Source organism: Apodemus sylvaticus, chromosome 22, assembly GCF_947179515.1.
Source record: "Apodemus sylvaticus chromosome 22, mApoSyl1.1, whole genome shotgun sequence".
Classification (NCBI taxonomy): domain Eukaryota; kingdom Metazoa; phylum Chordata; class Mammalia; order Rodentia; family Muridae; genus Apodemus; species Apodemus sylvaticus.
In genome coordinates, this window is record NC_067493.1 from 47,822,845 (window position 1) to 47,839,233 (window position 16,389).

Sequence of the window (16,389 nt, forward strand, 5' to 3'; positions counted from 1 at the left end):
GTTTCTCAAGAAAGGCACGAGCTCTCCTGATTGACAGAAACTTCCCTGTTAGAACAATTTTAAAAAGGGATGAATTTTTCTTTATCCCTGGCTAGCTCCCACATAAATGAGTCAGAGACTATAAGATTTATTTGATAAGCTTTACGGCATAATAGCTGAGCAGTATTAATTTATTCTAATTCTTAGGGCTATCTGACTCCCCCCAGACAAAATTCCCCGTGATCCTTGTATTTTCGTGTAATCAGATATGGGGGCAGAGAGGTCCGCCTTTGAGTAACACAGGGATAATCAGCACAATGCACAATAACATCACACCTACACTTCCCCAAACATTACTGCAGCAGCTGCTGGTCCTCTGCTTGCAGGCCACGCTGCATCACAGACCAGCAGAAGGCACAGGCCCAGCCCAGTTTCAGTCTTCACTGTTCTGCTGAGGACCTCTGAACTCTGGTAAACCTTCCCAAATACATGTGAAAGCCTTCCTCTGAGTTAGGATTTATAATGATGGCTTTAGAACTGACCAAATAAAAATCATCACTGACGTGTGTACAAGGATGCTTACTGCATCACCGTGGTCAATGAGAACTGAAACAAAACACTGAATGAGCTTATGTGTCCATGACTACATGTGAGTTAAATGTAAAACAAAGGCAGAATGGAGCTCTGTGATGCTTTTAACAATGAAGAAGCAGGGGCTGGAGAGATGGCTCAGTGGTTAAGAGCACACTGACTGCTCTTCCAGAGGACCTGGTTTCAATTCCCAGCAACCACATGATGGCTCACAACCATCTGTAATGGGATCCGATGCCTTCTTTTGGTGTGTCTAAAGACAGTGACTATACTCACATAAATAAAAATTTTAAAACCAACCAACCAACCAACTAAACAAACAAACAAACAAAAAACCAACAAAGAAGCAATTCCCTAATAATGGGATGGGAAGACAGTGATATCGAAGATGTACTGAGAAAAACAATCACAACTATAGGGGCAAACTTGTAACCAAAACTCATCTATGTGCAAACATTACACATGGACAAAGAACTTAAGGAGCTCTTTATGCATATGGTTGGTACAGTAGCTCCCCAAAAAGAACATGGGACAATTTAGGACTGAAGGTGTAACAGAGACCTTCACCTTCTGTTATGTTTCCCAAGATGTTTTTCAAAATCAACACCACTACAAAAATAGTTGAGGACAGAGGAGCAGTGGTGCAGCACGCCTTTAATCCCAGCACTCAGAAAGCAGAGACGGGCGGATGTATGAGTTTGACACCAGTCTGCTCTACAGATGAGTTCCAGAATGGCCAGGACTGTTTTAAAGTCTGTCTCAATCCCCACCCCTCAGAAACATTTTTGAGGAAAGACATTAGCAAATTTCACTATGCGCTGTTGCCCATGGTGGATGGAAGTGTGAGCTAACAGAAAGCACTGACCTGGGTCCCCCCTGAAGGACCATTGTCACTGGCCCTACCAGGTGTGTCACTCCCCCAACGCGCACAGCGGCGGTCAGCAACTCCCGCATATGCACCAGGGCCTGCTTCCGAGTGTTCCCACGCCGCCATCTTGTCTGTGCAGCCAAAAGGAAGCTGCTACTCGACACCTGAAATGCACAAGAGGGAGGATGCTGAGCTGCACTGCCACACATCTTCCTGCTGCCAGGGGCAGCTCAACAGAGGTCTGCACACCTGACCTACCGCTTGGTCAGGGTTGGTGCCAATGAAAGCAAACAGCTGCCCTAGCAGGACACTGTAAGTGGGCTTGTCCCTGCTGTCCTCGATGGCCAGTGACTGCAGAAGTGTAAAGGAGCTGCTACGGTGGCTCGTCACATGGCGACGCCTACAGAAAACAAAACTGCAATAGATGAGCAAACAGGAACCACGCTTGGAGGCCGCTCTGAAAGCCACGTGCAGCTGCACCCTGGCATCCCACACTGCCCAAGGACATTACCTCTGATTTGCTCTAGTAAATTCCAAGTCTTCATTACCAATCATTTCTAGGTCAGAAGGAGCAGACATGCTTCGAAGGAAAACAGGCTGTCGGACAGCATGAGACGCCACCTTTGTTTCTGAAGCTGATTTGCATGCTACAAGAAAAAGGGAAACTGCTTAATGTTTCTGCTGTCTGATTTGTAGGGAGGCAGAGCAACAGCTAAGCGCGAAGGAAGGATGATACTAAGGGCATCTTCACTTTCAATCAGGGGCAGCCAGTGATCTGGGGAGCAAAGCAACCTGAACAGAGTGAGCAGTCATTTTTAAAACCTAACTATATGGTTAAACTGTATTGTAGCTTGAAATTTTAAAGTCCTTTTCTTAAAGTAGTTTTCCAAAGAGAGGACAAAAATTCACTTAATAACTACCAGTGTTCACTTCATTATAAGCACTCTGAAAGCGGGAGGGCTGGGCTGTATAGCTCAGTGGTCCAGCATTTGCTTAGCATGCAGGTTAAGGGTCCAAGACTGAAGAGAGAAAAAAGGCAAGAAGGTGCAAAATGGAAGCACCAATTCACCCACCCCTACCCCCACCCCTGGGTAACGAACTGGACTCACTGTCAGCTACATGTTCATTAAGCAGGCAGGCACTAAACACATGTGCCATATCCCTGCATCTTTACAGCGTCTCACTGCTGTTCAGACTGCATTTTGTTCTATAGGTATATAAACTGGAACTTGCAACTTTTTTTTTTTGCCTCACCTTCCAAATTTCTTAATTAAAATAAATGGAGTATTTATTTCAGAGACTGCCTTGGACCCTAGGCCTCTATAGGCACAAGCACACATACATACCCCATACATGAAAAGAAAATAAAGAGAAAAATCAAAACCCTGAAATGAAGTCAAAATTATAAAGTTATCTCACATCTTAAGAATAGAAAGCTTAAACCAAAAAAATGGGAAGAATGTCTCTCAGGTGCTACCAGCCTGTAATCCTTGAGACTCTGAGTCCCCTGCAAGGTGTGTCACTGATGTTATGGAGTGACTGAGGTTTCCATTAAAAATAGACTGTTTAAATAAAACGAAGGCAGTTGTGGGCAGGCCAGGGCTGCCTAAAGAACCATACTGGGAACTCACTGATTTCTCCGGGAGACACATTTTCAGACTAAGGATCGCAATGTGACTTGGAAGGGGGCTTGGAGAGGTGGCTCGGAGGTTAAGAGCACATGCTGTTGGTTCAGAAGACCTCAGCCTGGATCCCAGCACACACATGATATCTCACAACCAATTGTAACTCCAGTTTACCAGGATCCAGTGCCCTCTTCTGGCCTCTGTGGGCACCAGACACAGAGACATACATTCAGGTAAAGCACTCATAAACAAAAAATAACTGTTTTTAAAAATGGAATAAACCTTTTTAAAAAAATGTGACAGGGGTGGGGGGTTCCCAGTAATAACTCAGTTTTGAGTAAAGGAAGAAAGACTGGCACAGTATAAGACTCACAGTGCTGAGTACAATTGTTTCTGTTTTTCTGAAATACAACTGCATAACTACGAAAACCATGAACTTAAAACAGGGCGACTCATTACTTACACACACACACACACACACACCCTGCGCACACATGCACCATTGCTCTCCTCAGATGCCCCAGGGGGAACCTTCATAGCCAAAAGGGACCCATTCAGGATGACTTCATCGGGAGTCAAGTCTTAGAGACTAAGGGAAATCTCCCATTTCCTATTTTGTTGCTGTAGGAGAACCTAGGTGTGGATGTGTTTTAGGAACGGAGCAGGCCAGAGCTGGAGCAGTACCGGGCGTCTCTGCCGGCGTCCCCGAGCTGCTCCTGGTGAGGCCTGACTGGGCTGCTATGGTGACATGCAGCAACAGCTCAGCTCGGTTCATCAGACTCTTCACCAGGGTCTTCGTTTTGGCCAGCAGGTGGGAGGGCTTCTGAGTGAGAGAATTCACTTCTTGGAGGAACTTCTCCCTAGAGAGAGAGACTGGGGTGGGTTTAGTCATTCTCTAGCTCGCCCCACACAGTCTTCTGGGACAAGGACGGGAAGGAAGTCGTCTGCCTCCTAGTGAACACCGCTCACCTGCCCCTGCTCCATCCAAGCATTCTGTTTTGGTTTCAAATGCCTTGTGCTACCTTCTGAGAGTTCAAACCAAAGCAGCTGACTCAGCAGTCAGCTCAGCTCTGAGTGTCTAGTGAACGCACAACACTAAGAGGGACAGGGCCCGTGGTGTCCTGAGCACCAAGGTGAGACATCAGACTGGCGAGTGAATAACATCACTAACCTCAGTGAGAGGACCATGTTTTCAAGATCATTTCCATCAAAGGAGACTTCCTTCATTGAACACAAAAGCTCTAGTTCTTTCATTTTGTTCTAAAGAAGGAAAAATCAAGAAAAGATGGTATGCGTGACCTGCAGGAACCAAGCTCAAGGCACATTGTTAGAGAAACGACGTTGGATGGGCTGCCACCTCTGCTCTGGGTGCCCTGCTGCTGACTGAGTGGGCCTGCCTCTGCTCTCACTTTTGCATTGTGGCACTGAACTGTGCTTTGGCCTTAGAAGCCAGTGCACCACCAGGACTCTAAAGCCTCAGTCCTAACTCTTTGACAAAGTCTGTTTATAGCCTATGACCTTGATTATGACCTTGAACTCACAATTTTCCTGCCTTGACTTTCAGAGTTCTGGAATTGCATACTTTTATTTGATAGTATAAACATTTGAAAAGCCAGGCAGTGGTGGCGCATGCCTTTAATCCCAGCACTTGGGGGGCAGAGACAGGCAGATTTCTGAGCTCAAGGACAGCCTAGTCTACAGAGTGAGTTCCAGGACAGACAGGGCTACACAGAGAAATGCTGTCTCGAAAATAATAAATAAGTAAATAAAAACCAAAAATAAATAAGTAAACGTTTAAAAAAATTCCATGGCCTATTTTCTGGGGATTGCCAACTTAAATTGTATTTTAAATGTTTTGTTTTTTAAGGTTTGATAGCAAAATTTGATAATAATGGTAATTTCCTTTCCTTCTATTTGCTTATTTTCTTATACAATACTGTGTGAGTATGGGACTGTATATGCCACAGTGCGTGCGTGCAGGTCAGAGGGCAACTCCTTCTACCATTGTTCCCGGGATTGGAACTCAGGTCACTAGGCTTGGTGGCAAGCACCTCAACCCACCAAGACTTTCAGCAGCTTAATAACTTCTTCAGCTTTGTACAATGCAATCTACCAGTTAAAAATCAACTACTTATATATCTTAACATATCAACCTAGCCACTTTTATTTAACCTTTTAGAGGATGGGTGTGTCCCAGTATTCAGGTTTCAGAAAATAACATGTGCGTGTGAGCACATGTGGCCCAGCTACTCTCTCAGTGGCATGCCCGCTGCTGACTCGCACGCTGCTCACCTCATTAAAATGGTAATCATAAAAGAAAGGCATGTTGTTCTCCAGCTTCCCCTGCGCAGCATCCTCAGCCTCGCTTTGCCACTTCTGCTCCAGCTCAGCCACGCTCTGGAGGGTTGAAAACACAATATGGACAAAGATACAAGACAAAATGAAGGCAGTCACTCTGTGAGCGCAGTCTTTGGTGAGGTGACAGGGAGGGAACACTTCCTTCAGGCTCCTACAGCTGGTTCGTGGCTCCTTTCTCACTCACCTGCAGCTGTCTCTCCATGGCGTTGAGCTTCTTAAAGGTCTCTCCCATAATTTTACACAATAAATCATATTCCTCAGCATGTTCTTCCTGATACTGGAAATTGATCAGGGACTGCAGTGCGTCAACCAAGTTCAAGTGCTTAATAACACACGACACCACCATTTCCTCCATGACATCGGGCTGGATCACTTCTCTGCGGTGACAATGGACACCAGTCAGGCAAGCTAAGCAGAACTCAGAAGCACTATATGTAACAGGATGAAAACTGCAGGCTTCGACTCAAACACTGGCTCAATATAACCTTTGTATTACACTAGAGGAAGAGACAGTAGCACTGAAGACGCTATGTGTTGGCAACCAGCTTAGTATATCAGCTGATAAAACTGACACTGGCTGACCAAACCAAACAACAAAATCAAAGCCATCTCCCTTGGTGAGATGCGTGTAGTCTGAGCTGGAGTCGTATCACAGAAGGAAGGTCTAGGGCTCTTGAGCAGATGTTAAGGAATCTGAGGGCTGGCTTGCTGGCTTGGGCACTAAGTCTGAGCACCAGAGTGCCAGTCTGTGGCAACCACGTGAGAGTCAGATGAGGCTGCACCTGACTGCAGAGACAGGAGGATACTGGCATTAGTGGGCAGCCAGTCACACCAAATGGCAGGTTTCCATTTTAAGAGCGTGAAGCTGAGAGTGGTGGAGCAGGACACCGCGTGTCCCTTGCCTGGCCTCTGTGCACTGAGCCATGGGAACATGCACTCCCGTGTACCCAGAATAAAAACAGCTTCAAGGGGAAGGGATTTGGAAGGATGAGACTGGGAAGAAAGGAGGGAGGGAGGTTGTGATGAGGATCTAAAGTGAATTTAAAAGAAAAAACAAAACAAAACAAAACAAAAGCCCCCAGACCTTTGGCCCCACTCGCCTTCTGGAACTGGTGTTATGCAGTACTGAGATTGTGGTGTGTAGTGCATGTAGATTCAGGGATAAACAGAGTGCAGTTTATGGAGCCGAGAGGGCTCACTGGAGAATGGGGCTTGTGGCCAAGTCTAAGAACCTGAGTTTGATCCCCAGAACACACAGGACAGAAGGAGAACCAGCTTCTGCAAGTTGCCCTCTGACCTCCACATGTGTGTCACGGTGTGCATGTACACCCATCCCACAAAAAGCAATAAAACAAAAATGTTTTTATGTATTTTCTTAATTAAAAATCTTATGTACTCTCTGAAATGGGTGACTCTGCTCTTTGAAGGAAGCCTTCAGGCTAAGAAGAGCACAGCACACGTGTGACTCTAAGGCCTCAGGTGTGCCACTTCCCTGGGAATCACAAGTAAAGATGAGTTATAAACTATATAGAAATCAAAAGTAGAAGCTGAGGTCAACTCAAAGTCAAACTGTCAGAAAAATCTAGAACTTGCCATGTTTTACCATGCATCAGAATCCCACTGGAAATTCACCCCCCCCCATAGGCCCACCCACAGACTCTCAGTTTCAACAAATGTGAAATGGAATTGCACACCAACGCTCCAGGGGCTGCATCTGTGATTAGACGGCCATACAAGGAGACCCACTGGCCATCTGGTGGGCTCACCTAAATACTTGGATCCTGTCTATAAGTAAATATAAGATTTTCATATAACTGAACTAATTTTTTATGGTGCTGGGGCTCAAACCCAGAGACTTATACACAAGAGAAAAACATTCTTCCACTGAACTACACCCCAACCCCAAGTAAACTTGAAGTTCAAGGTTCACTTGCAACCCCACTCTCTGAACATACTTTATACTTGGTCTAAACTGAGGTCGTGCACGCCCAGAAATTTCCCTGAGCTTTATCATGATCCCTGGAGGCAGCCTGATCCGAGGCAGGTCAAAGTAGTTCCCAACAGGAGGCAGGAGGACATCCGAGGGGTAGGTGAATTCTCTGTCTTCTTCTATGGTCAGTGGCAGTGGAGAGGGGCTCGGAGTAAGGGCAGGGGAGATGACACCGTTGGCCTCTACCTGCCACTGGCACCTGAGGAGACATGGAGAAATGAGGCTTTGCATTCCTTGTCACTAAGATCACTGGAAAGCCGGAAGGGCTCCGGCTACATGGGACACACGCAAGCTTACATGGTGTATCCAGAATATTCAGCAAACCTACAGAGACTAAGCTCAACACTGTATGGAAGAATCTTGGGAGTCTTCCTCCTTTCCAGCGTTATTAGGAAACCCTGCGGCTTCCTAGGAAAGGTGAAAGCATCACACGATTACTACCCCCCTCCCCATTATTCGTTCACCATACATCTACCCTCCCTTTGGGGGATCCTTCAATTGTACTGTGTTTAGACTGGAGAAAACCTTGAGCAGTTCCAAGATGTTAATGCTGAGAAGGCAGGGGGCGCCACTTTAATGCCATTCCTAAGACATTTAGACACCAGTGAGAGGGTTGGGTAACGACACTGAGAACTGTGCAGAGCACAGCTTTCCACACGAAGTCTACATCTGTTTGTGGGCAGAACGAGCACCATGCAGACCTGGTTACCTTTGTAGAAGTTTGGATCGCAACAGGTCCTGACAAGCTTCCTCTTCTTTGGTAATTTCTGGTCCGTTGTATAGGATTCTTAACATGGAACAAGCTAACACAGACAGACCTAAGGCCAGGTCTACCAGGAAGGGCAAGCCTCCGGAGACATCCTCCGAGGACTCCTGTAGGGCAGACAGGCAAAGCACATACACGAGTCAGTGGAGTCTGGAGGAGCACTGTGAGCTGACTGGTCCACAGTGGACCATCCCCACCAGGTTTCCTAGAGCAGCACCAAGTACAACCGCTATGGGACTCAGTTACAGTACCCAACATCGGAAATACAGAGAGGGTGGCACTGGAGGAACCACAGAATGAGGTCTCAACACAGTTCTGGGGAGGGAACAGCTGGTCAGACTTCAAATCAGAAAAAGCAAGAATCCCATGCAGGAAGCTAGGCTGCTTGCTCTCAGCTAAGTCTAGTCAAATGCAGACCTGGATTCCATCAGCGATTGCACTCAAGATACCCACATGCCTTCTGGGTAGCAGCCATTTTGCTTAATAAACAGAGGACAAACAGACCCCTGCCTGCTTCACAGGGTGCACATGCTAGCCCACAGCTCTGCCCCATAGGTTCTATGGTGGGTCAAGCTCAGGCAACCTCCAAGTCCACAGTACAACCCACGGGGCCTTCAATTCCTAACCCGAAATCTATGTGCTTATGTCAACTGAGTGTCCCACCCGCCTCTGCGCTGAGTGAATATGCTAGTGTCTGGTCATTTCCAGGCCACAGAGGCTCCTGTGCTGCTGGACTGATTTGAGATCCCAGCTCCTCTCTGTCCGTAAACTGACCATAAACTTCTGCTAGCCCCTACTTGTTGATGAAGAGACATGTGAAAGAGTGGCTCATATTCTGCCCTGTTTCCAAGGCAAATATGACCTCTGTCAGGAGGCACACAGCAGAGTTCACCCTGCCCACAGCAGTGTTAGGGTCAGTACCTGAGCGCGGACTGTGCAAGCAAAGCCCCACATGGCTTTGTCAGGAGTGTTGTGCTCACGGCCACTTCTCATCTCAAAGGAGAAGGTGACTGTATCGCCTTCAACCTTTAGATTTAAGGGGAGGAGGAAATGAACTTTAAAAAGAAGTCAAACAATTTCCAAGAGAACAATATATTTCAGAGATTGACTGACTGATTTGATTGCTTTATTTATTTTTATTTTATTATTTGAGATAAGGTCTTGATCTGATTTCATGATCCTCCTGTCTCTGCTTCTGGAGTTTACAATCAAATCTCTGCCTTAGAAATTTCCGGGTTTTTGTGGTGTTTGTTTTTGAGATAGCGTCTCTATGCAGCCCCGCTGTCTGAGAACTCAGACCCATCTGGACTCTGCTCGATTCTCTCCCTCATCTCTCTGCAGACCCACTCGTGGCAATGAAGGGGCAAAGAGCAGCAGATCTGGGTTTAGCTTGGCCAGACGTCCCAGGCAGACCACTGTCAGTGGCCAGTTAAAGTAGGCACACTGTATACGCAACATACAGGCTCAGGAAACACACGGAACATATGTGAGGTGAGCAGGCTTGATCCCTGTTGGCACCCTGAGCACAAGTGTGTGAGCAGCTCAAGGGTCCAGAACATAAAGCAGGACCCCTCCCAGTCATGTCAGTTTGAGATCTGATCATTATTTTTTCAAAGGTCAAATTAATTTTTAAAACATTAACTCAAAACTTTTAAACTGCTGTGTTCTATAGTCAATGTCAAGAAAAGGACCCGGGAAAACTAGCAGTCCCAAGGAAAGAAACAGTTCTGACAACCAATGACCACAAAGAACACTGTGGATGGATTCAAGCTCTAGCTTGGACAGGGGTCTGATGTCCTACAAGCGAAGGGAGGGTAATTCTAAATAGAAGTGGAAAGGTGATAGCCGTAGCAATGTGGCCCTAACTAGCTAGCTATGTGCCTGGCTAACTATTAACTATATGCCTAGCAATGTGGTCCTAACTAATTCAAGTTCCACTGCAAATGCTTTCTGGGGTCACACTGAGTCCTCAGGCCCATAAAGAACCTTCAGCCACCTTGCTTTTCTAGAAAGAAGTTGTGACTTAATGCCATACCTTCACCAAGTCCTTCGGCCAACCAGTTCCTAAGACACTCCGGCTGCCATATCCCAGAGTGTTGCCTCCATACTCAGCAACCTTCCTACTGTTTGTGTTAGGCCCCGCGTATATCACCAACTTCAAAACAGAAAATAGACCGTTAGACTGTAAAACAAAAACAAAAACAACAGCTACAAATAAAGAGGCTGCAAAAAATATTTGTAAAAACATACATTTATAGCCAGACACTAGTGTCATTCCTTATAACGTAACTAACAGATCCTCATATCTAAAGTCTAGCTGATACAAGTTTGGAGACAATCAGCTATTGGTATTTATAAGGCAGTGAAAGAAAAATAATGATTGATATTAATCACAGTCACATTTCTCATATTTTCAAATCTCGGTTAGCACAGGGACACGAAGGTCTAACTAATCACACTGGCGACTGTTTATGTATACCTCTCAGATTGCTATTTTCATCCTAGTTGAAACTCATTAACAACAGGTGCAGTTTGGCCCCTTAAGTCTTCCCCAAAATTAATCTAGTGAGCTAATATAGGCAGGCTCTAATACCTAATACAAAATAAAAGCACCAAAAAAATGAATAAGGATTTAAAAATGCAACAAAATGAAAACAAGCCACACATTCTTCAAACATTGCTTAATGGCGTAAAGAAATGAAGGCGGCTGCTGCTTGGAGGATGATTCTCATCTGTTAATGCTGTTCTCCCATCACCCACTTCTATCTAATTGGCTGATTTCTTTATTATTAAAGCTGTGTTTGCATGGTGTATGTGCATGTGGGGATCGTGTGCCATGGCCCATGCGGGAAGGCCAGAGGACAACTTTGTCAAGTTAGTTGTCTCTCTCCTTTCAGGGTCTGTGAGGGATGCACGTGAGGCCATTAGGCTTGGGTTACAAGAGGCTTACCACCTGAGCCATCTGGCCCTCACCAGCTGCTTCTATAGAAAAGAGTGGCGGCTCACTTGGCATTCAAGTGTGTCCAGAGGACACAGTGCTCGAGCTTCTGTAACTAGCAAGCCTGAGGGTGCAATGCACTGATGTACCTGGTAGCTAAGCCAGGTCGTGAACGCTACGTCTTTAACTCTGGATGTTTGTCAGCGTGTGAGCTCTTTCCTTTTGGACTTCTTGCTGAAGCCAGCCAGGGACAATGGGAAAGTAAATATATTTTTGCCTATGTGGGAAGCCTCCTTGTGCATCATAATTGTAATGTATGTAGCAGGCACAACTCAGTACACACCAGAAGAGGCAAATTATTACTTTTTAAGGAAAAAACAACTGATACCAAGTAAAGGGGTAAATAACGTCTGCCTGTACAGGAGACACTGCAGGCTCTGCTGAACTGAGGAGGCACAGAGAGCCAGGGCCAGGCCAGGCTCCAGGAAGCATCTCAGCTACAGGCTAGGATGAGTTTTCAGGACACATTTTCAACTCCTCCATACATCTAAGATGCTTGACTCTCCTAAAATCTAATAGGGAGGAAGATTTTACATCTGGTTGTGTGTCTCACCATCTCAAGGCAGGCATGGCTGAGTTACCTTTAACCTAAAAGCCTCCCTTGGTGAGATTAAGACATTTGTCTTATTGCTGGGCAGTGGTGGTATACGCCTATAATCCCAGCACTCTGGGAGGTAGAGGCAGGAGGATTTCTGAGTTTGAGGCCAGCCTGGTCTACAGAGTGAGTTCCAGGACAGTCAGGGCTACACAGAGAAACCCTGTCTCCAAAAAACCCAAAAACCCAAAAAAAAAAAAAAAAAAAAACAAAAAAAAAAACAAAAAAAAGACATTTGTCTTTACTCTGTTCCCAACGGGCAGAGAGGCCATGTGGCTGAGCAGCCACAGACAGCAGGAGCAGCTCTGGGCTGTGTGTTCTTTTATCAGCCTGCCCTCAAGGCTCCAACTCAACAGCAGCAGAAGAAACTCCTGCCTTTTCTGAATGCTCATTAAGCCTCCAGTTGGAATCTGCTTTTCCTCAAAATCTACACAGGTGCCTGAGACAACAGCAAAGAAGGACAAGCCAGCCAGACTCAGGCGTATCTGAGCCCTTCTATAAGCCACCTGCTTCCACAGAACACCAGAAAACTCCAGAAGAGGCAGGGAGACAGTTCTAGACCAATGGCCATCACACACCTACACGACTCTCAAGACGGAAGGCAGAAGGCAGCAGAGCCACAGGATGTCCTCTGTCCAAGACCTAAGCTCACGGATACTCAGAGTGGCAGTATCTGCACACCTACAGCAATGCAGTCAGATACAGAGGTGAGGCTCTTCAACTTCCTCAGCCAAGACCTCCAGAGCTAGCTGAGGGAGTCTCCTGAGAGGGCCCTAAGGCAGACACTAGTGAAAATTGGCGACAAATGCAAAGGAAAGTAAGTAGCAGCTAGGCCGAGGCTGCAGTGACAGACCCCTGCTCCTGCTTACTTTGTCGTAGTCGTACTGAGACGAGCATCTGGTGTCAAACCGCAGGTACAGGCAGCGAGCTCCTGGGATGTGAACCGTCTCTTTAAACTTATAGTTATCTCTGACAGGGTGTACTGTTTCCACGGTCTTCCCAGCAGCCCATGGGGCAGGGATCTTTAAGCCAGTGAGAAAGCCTGGCTCTTCTTTTTCTTCTAGCATTCTAAAACCAGAGAAAGAGAAAGCAGTGTAGCTTAAGAAGGACAACAAAACCAAAATAAACTTGAAATGCAAAACGCAAGTTAAGAAAGCATCCTTCAATTTCCCACCCATATAACGTGTCAGCAGGCTGACGTGCGAACCCTGAGCGCTGTGAGAGCCCCAAGCGCTGTGAGAGCTCCCAGTAGCACTGGAAAGCATCTGGAAGCGCACTATGTACACATTTCTCATCTTCCTGTTAGTAGGCTTCACATCACTTCTCACGCACGAGGGGAGAGCACCATGCACTTCCTACTCCTTCAAGGGGATATGCAAAACAGCCAGGAGACTCACTAACGCCCATCACGAGTTACTACAGCAGGACTTCAGGCTGGGCTATTTCCCATGAGTCTCCAGTTCTTTCCTGTGTAGTTTCACCCAGGAGAGGTGACTATAAAACACCCTTCTCCATTCTCAGCTTGCAAGAACTCCAGAGCCTGAGGCTGTGAACAAACTTAAAATCTGGATGTGGCTGTATGCAGTGACTTCCTTTCCTTCCGCTTGGCTACAGAGCTGTCCTGATGCCAGTGGCTCACTGATAAAATAGGCCCAGCACTGGGGAGGTACATGCTGGAGGCTCAGGATTCAACAGCCTGAGCTACCCAGTGAGCTTGTACACAGGGAAGTTCCTGCCCTGTAGTTCCAGCGCCATGAGAGGACGAGTGAAAGAATCACTTGATCCCCTAACTCCTTAAAACTAAGGAAGCCCGACCCGGTGTGGTCGTGCACACAATCAAATCCAGCACGCAGAAGGCAGAGGCAGGCAGACCTCCGTGAGTCTGAAACCAACCTGTCTGCATAGACTGCATCTATGTAGACTATACAGTGAGAGCCTGTCTGAAAACAAAACAAAACAAAACAAAACATCTCCCAGCTACAACGGGAACCACAAACATAAACCCCAATGGAGCAAAGTTAAAGACCAAACTCAATCTTTCATGTATATGCCCACTGCCCACTATAATAAGAGCTCCAAGTCAATTTTGAGCAGGTCTCTTCACTTAAAAGTGAATGCAGTCTAACTTGTCCCTATAAATTTAAAACAATCTTGCAGCTGGCTATGCAATTCTGGCCCTGAAGCATTTTCCTTTCCAGTTAGCTGAGCCTAGTTAAAACCTGCTATCTCGAAAGACTCCCACCACATGCACACGTTACCTCTCATCAGGGAAAAGCCTGCACTTCTGCTCTGAGGTGCCACACGGGGAACAGCTCACCTCGGCAAACACTGGACACTGGGTTTTAAGCAGCAAGGCCGTCTAAAACATAAACCATCTGTGTGTATTTTTTTGTTTTTTTTTTTAAGTCTTGCAATTTTTTTATTGATTATTTTATTTATTTACATTTCAAATGCCCCCCTTCCCAGCCTTCCCCTCATAAACCCCTCAACCCATGTCTTCCTCCTCTTTGCCTCTAAGGGGGTGCTCCCTCACTCCCCTCCTCCTTCACCCTTTCTAGCATCCCTCTATTCCGGGGCATCAAGCCTCCACAGGACCAAGGGCCCTCTTCCACTGATGCCAGATAAGGCGATCCTCTGCTACATATGTAGCAGGACCACAGACCCATCCATACTCTGCCAGCATCTGACCAATACAGATACAGGCATTTACAGTCAACCATGAAACTGAGCCAGGCCCCAATGGAAGGGTGAGGGGAGGACTGAAGGAGCTGAAGGGGGTGCTACTCCACAGGAAGAACAGTATCCACTAACTGGATCCCCAGAGCTCCCAAGGACTACACCCTCTGTGTCTTACCCAGATAGCTCTAAACATGAACTTGCAAGCCACACTGTACCCTCACAGTCCTTGCTGCTGTCCTTCTCTCAGAATGCCCACTAGTAAGGCCACCTCCCCGTTCCCTCCTGCACTTTATTCTCAGCTAGCAAGAACTCAGGACACTGGATGCACAGTAGGCTGTCAGTCTGACACCAGCACTCTCAGTAGGTCAGAGTTCAAGACACTGGATGTATAGTAGGCTGTCAGTCTGACACCAGCTGGTCAGCCATCAACACTTGCCAGACCATGGCTGCTCATTAAGTCACACCAACAGCTAAAACTAGGCCCTGAACATGCCACTTTGTATTTTAGGTTTGAAGGTTTTCTTGGTTCTTATAAAGGATTGGCTGTATTTATAGTGCCCCCACCTCCGCGACAGTGAACTCAGAGCTAGTCAGTGGAATATGGGACCCCACCTGGCTGGTGTATAGCACCAGTTGCACGAGCTGAGGCATCAGGGCATCGGCCATGGTCAGGGTCTGTAGATTGGGGTGCATCAGGGAGGTCAGCAACACCGGGAGGAGGTGACCAAGCATAGTGGCCTTGGTAACTTGCTCCAAGCCTTTTAACCTAGAAGTTCAGGACAGCACACATTCTAAGCAAGTTCATTCATAGAGACCAACCATCACATCCTTGTGCCTGGCTTTCAACTAGTTAATTCTATCCAAACCCCACCACTGAGGGGAAAGAGGCTTTTTAGTCCAGAGCATGCATCTCCAGACCCTCCTAGCCCTTCATATACAGGTCCTGACATGCTGTGACTTCTCTAAGTGGTTGGTGTTCTTCCAAGGCTCTGGGCTCTGGGCTGCTGGCTCTGTCCTGCGCTGTGTCTGAAAGGAGGGAAAAGGGCTACAAAGTGGAGTGCCTGCCCATCCTCTGGGACCTCCACTCCAAGGACTCAGAGAAGCAGGCAAGTCTGTTTTCATACTGTCTATGGTGGTAAGATGTGCCTAACATGTAGTTTATTACCCTAGCCATTTTGAGGCATGCATTTTAGGGTTAGAATCATGTACAGCCATTGTCACTGTCCACCTTTCTAACTCTGTTCATTCTGTGAAACCCAAATTCTACCTGTTTGGTAATAATCTGCCTCCTCTGGCCTTGGTAACCACCATTCAACTTTCTTTGTGTATGGATTTGACTACTAAACAGGCATATTTTAAATTAGTCTTTAAAATCACTCTCTAATATTGCATTTTTCTGCTACGAGGATTGTGAGTTCTCCAAAGTTAGTGAGGATGTTGGTGTTGGAAGGAACACTGGGCACCCCATTCCAACACTCCCATTACACTCCACCTCTTCCCTGCATTGGCAGCAGAGAACAAACATCCTCACAAGTCCTGGTGCAACGCCTCCCTGGGTTATAGTGTTCTCAGCCCTATGCCCATCTACCATCTACGACTGAGACACAGGACAGACACACTGAAACAAAGACTGCAACAGGTTCACAGTAAGCCAATATATCTCAGTGTCCAAATTATAAAAATCCAGCATGTAACATCTTGAAAAGCAAGCAGAGCAGAGAAAAGGCTACTGTAGAAGAGGTCCCTCTCTTCAGGCCCCGGTTCTGGAAGAGTCTACATGAGTTGGTGCTGAGGCACTGTGCCATCTTCTGTGCAACAGATGATTAGCTGTGCCACTAAGTCACTTCCTCCCCAAAGGAACTCGGTACAGCACTAAGGAAAATGGTTGAAAGGCAACTCTGAACTGGGAGTCATGGCACACACCTTTAATCCCAGGACTT

At 46.6% G+C, this 16,389-nt stretch overlaps 1 protein-coding gene across 8 annotated transcripts in view; it reads right to left on the reverse strand.

Annotated features, from left to right (window-relative positions):
• Nucleotides 1–16,389, reverse strand: part of Hectd4 (HECT domain E3 ubiquitin protein ligase 4) — a 154,624-nt gene that overhangs the window by 61,485 nt on the left and 76,750 nt on the right. For 5 of the 8 annotated variants that reach the window (XM_052167566.1, XM_052167561.1, XM_052167562.1 and 2 more), the window contains exons 19-32: nt 15,062–15,215; nt 14,029–14,129; nt 12,640–12,838; nt 10,213–10,359; nt 9,099–9,203; nt 8,121–8,284; nt 7,377–7,610; nt 5,606–5,798; nt 5,356–5,460; nt 4,235–4,323; nt 3,748–3,923; nt 1,950–2,085; nt 1,697–1,838; nt 1,436–1,602 (exon numbers count right to left, since the gene is read on the reverse strand). In XM_052167566.1, coding sequence (XP_052023526.1) covers nt 1,436–1,602; nt 1,697–1,838; nt 1,950–2,085; nt 3,748–3,923; nt 4,235–4,323; nt 5,356–5,460; nt 5,606–5,798; nt 7,377–7,610; nt 8,121–8,284; nt 9,099–9,203; nt 10,213–10,359; nt 12,640–12,838; nt 14,029–14,129; nt 15,062–15,215 — 2,112 coding nt within the window. The remainder of the gene's footprint in view (nt 1–1,435; nt 1,603–1,696; nt 1,839–1,949; nt 2,086–3,747; nt 3,924–4,234; nt 4,324–5,355; nt 5,461–5,605; nt 5,799–7,376; nt 7,611–8,120; nt 8,285–9,098; nt 9,204–10,212; nt 10,360–12,639; nt 12,839–14,028; nt 14,130–15,061; nt 15,216–16,389) is intronic. The other 3 variants (XM_052167565.1, XM_052167564.1, XM_052167563.1) reach the window with 1 other exon arrangement.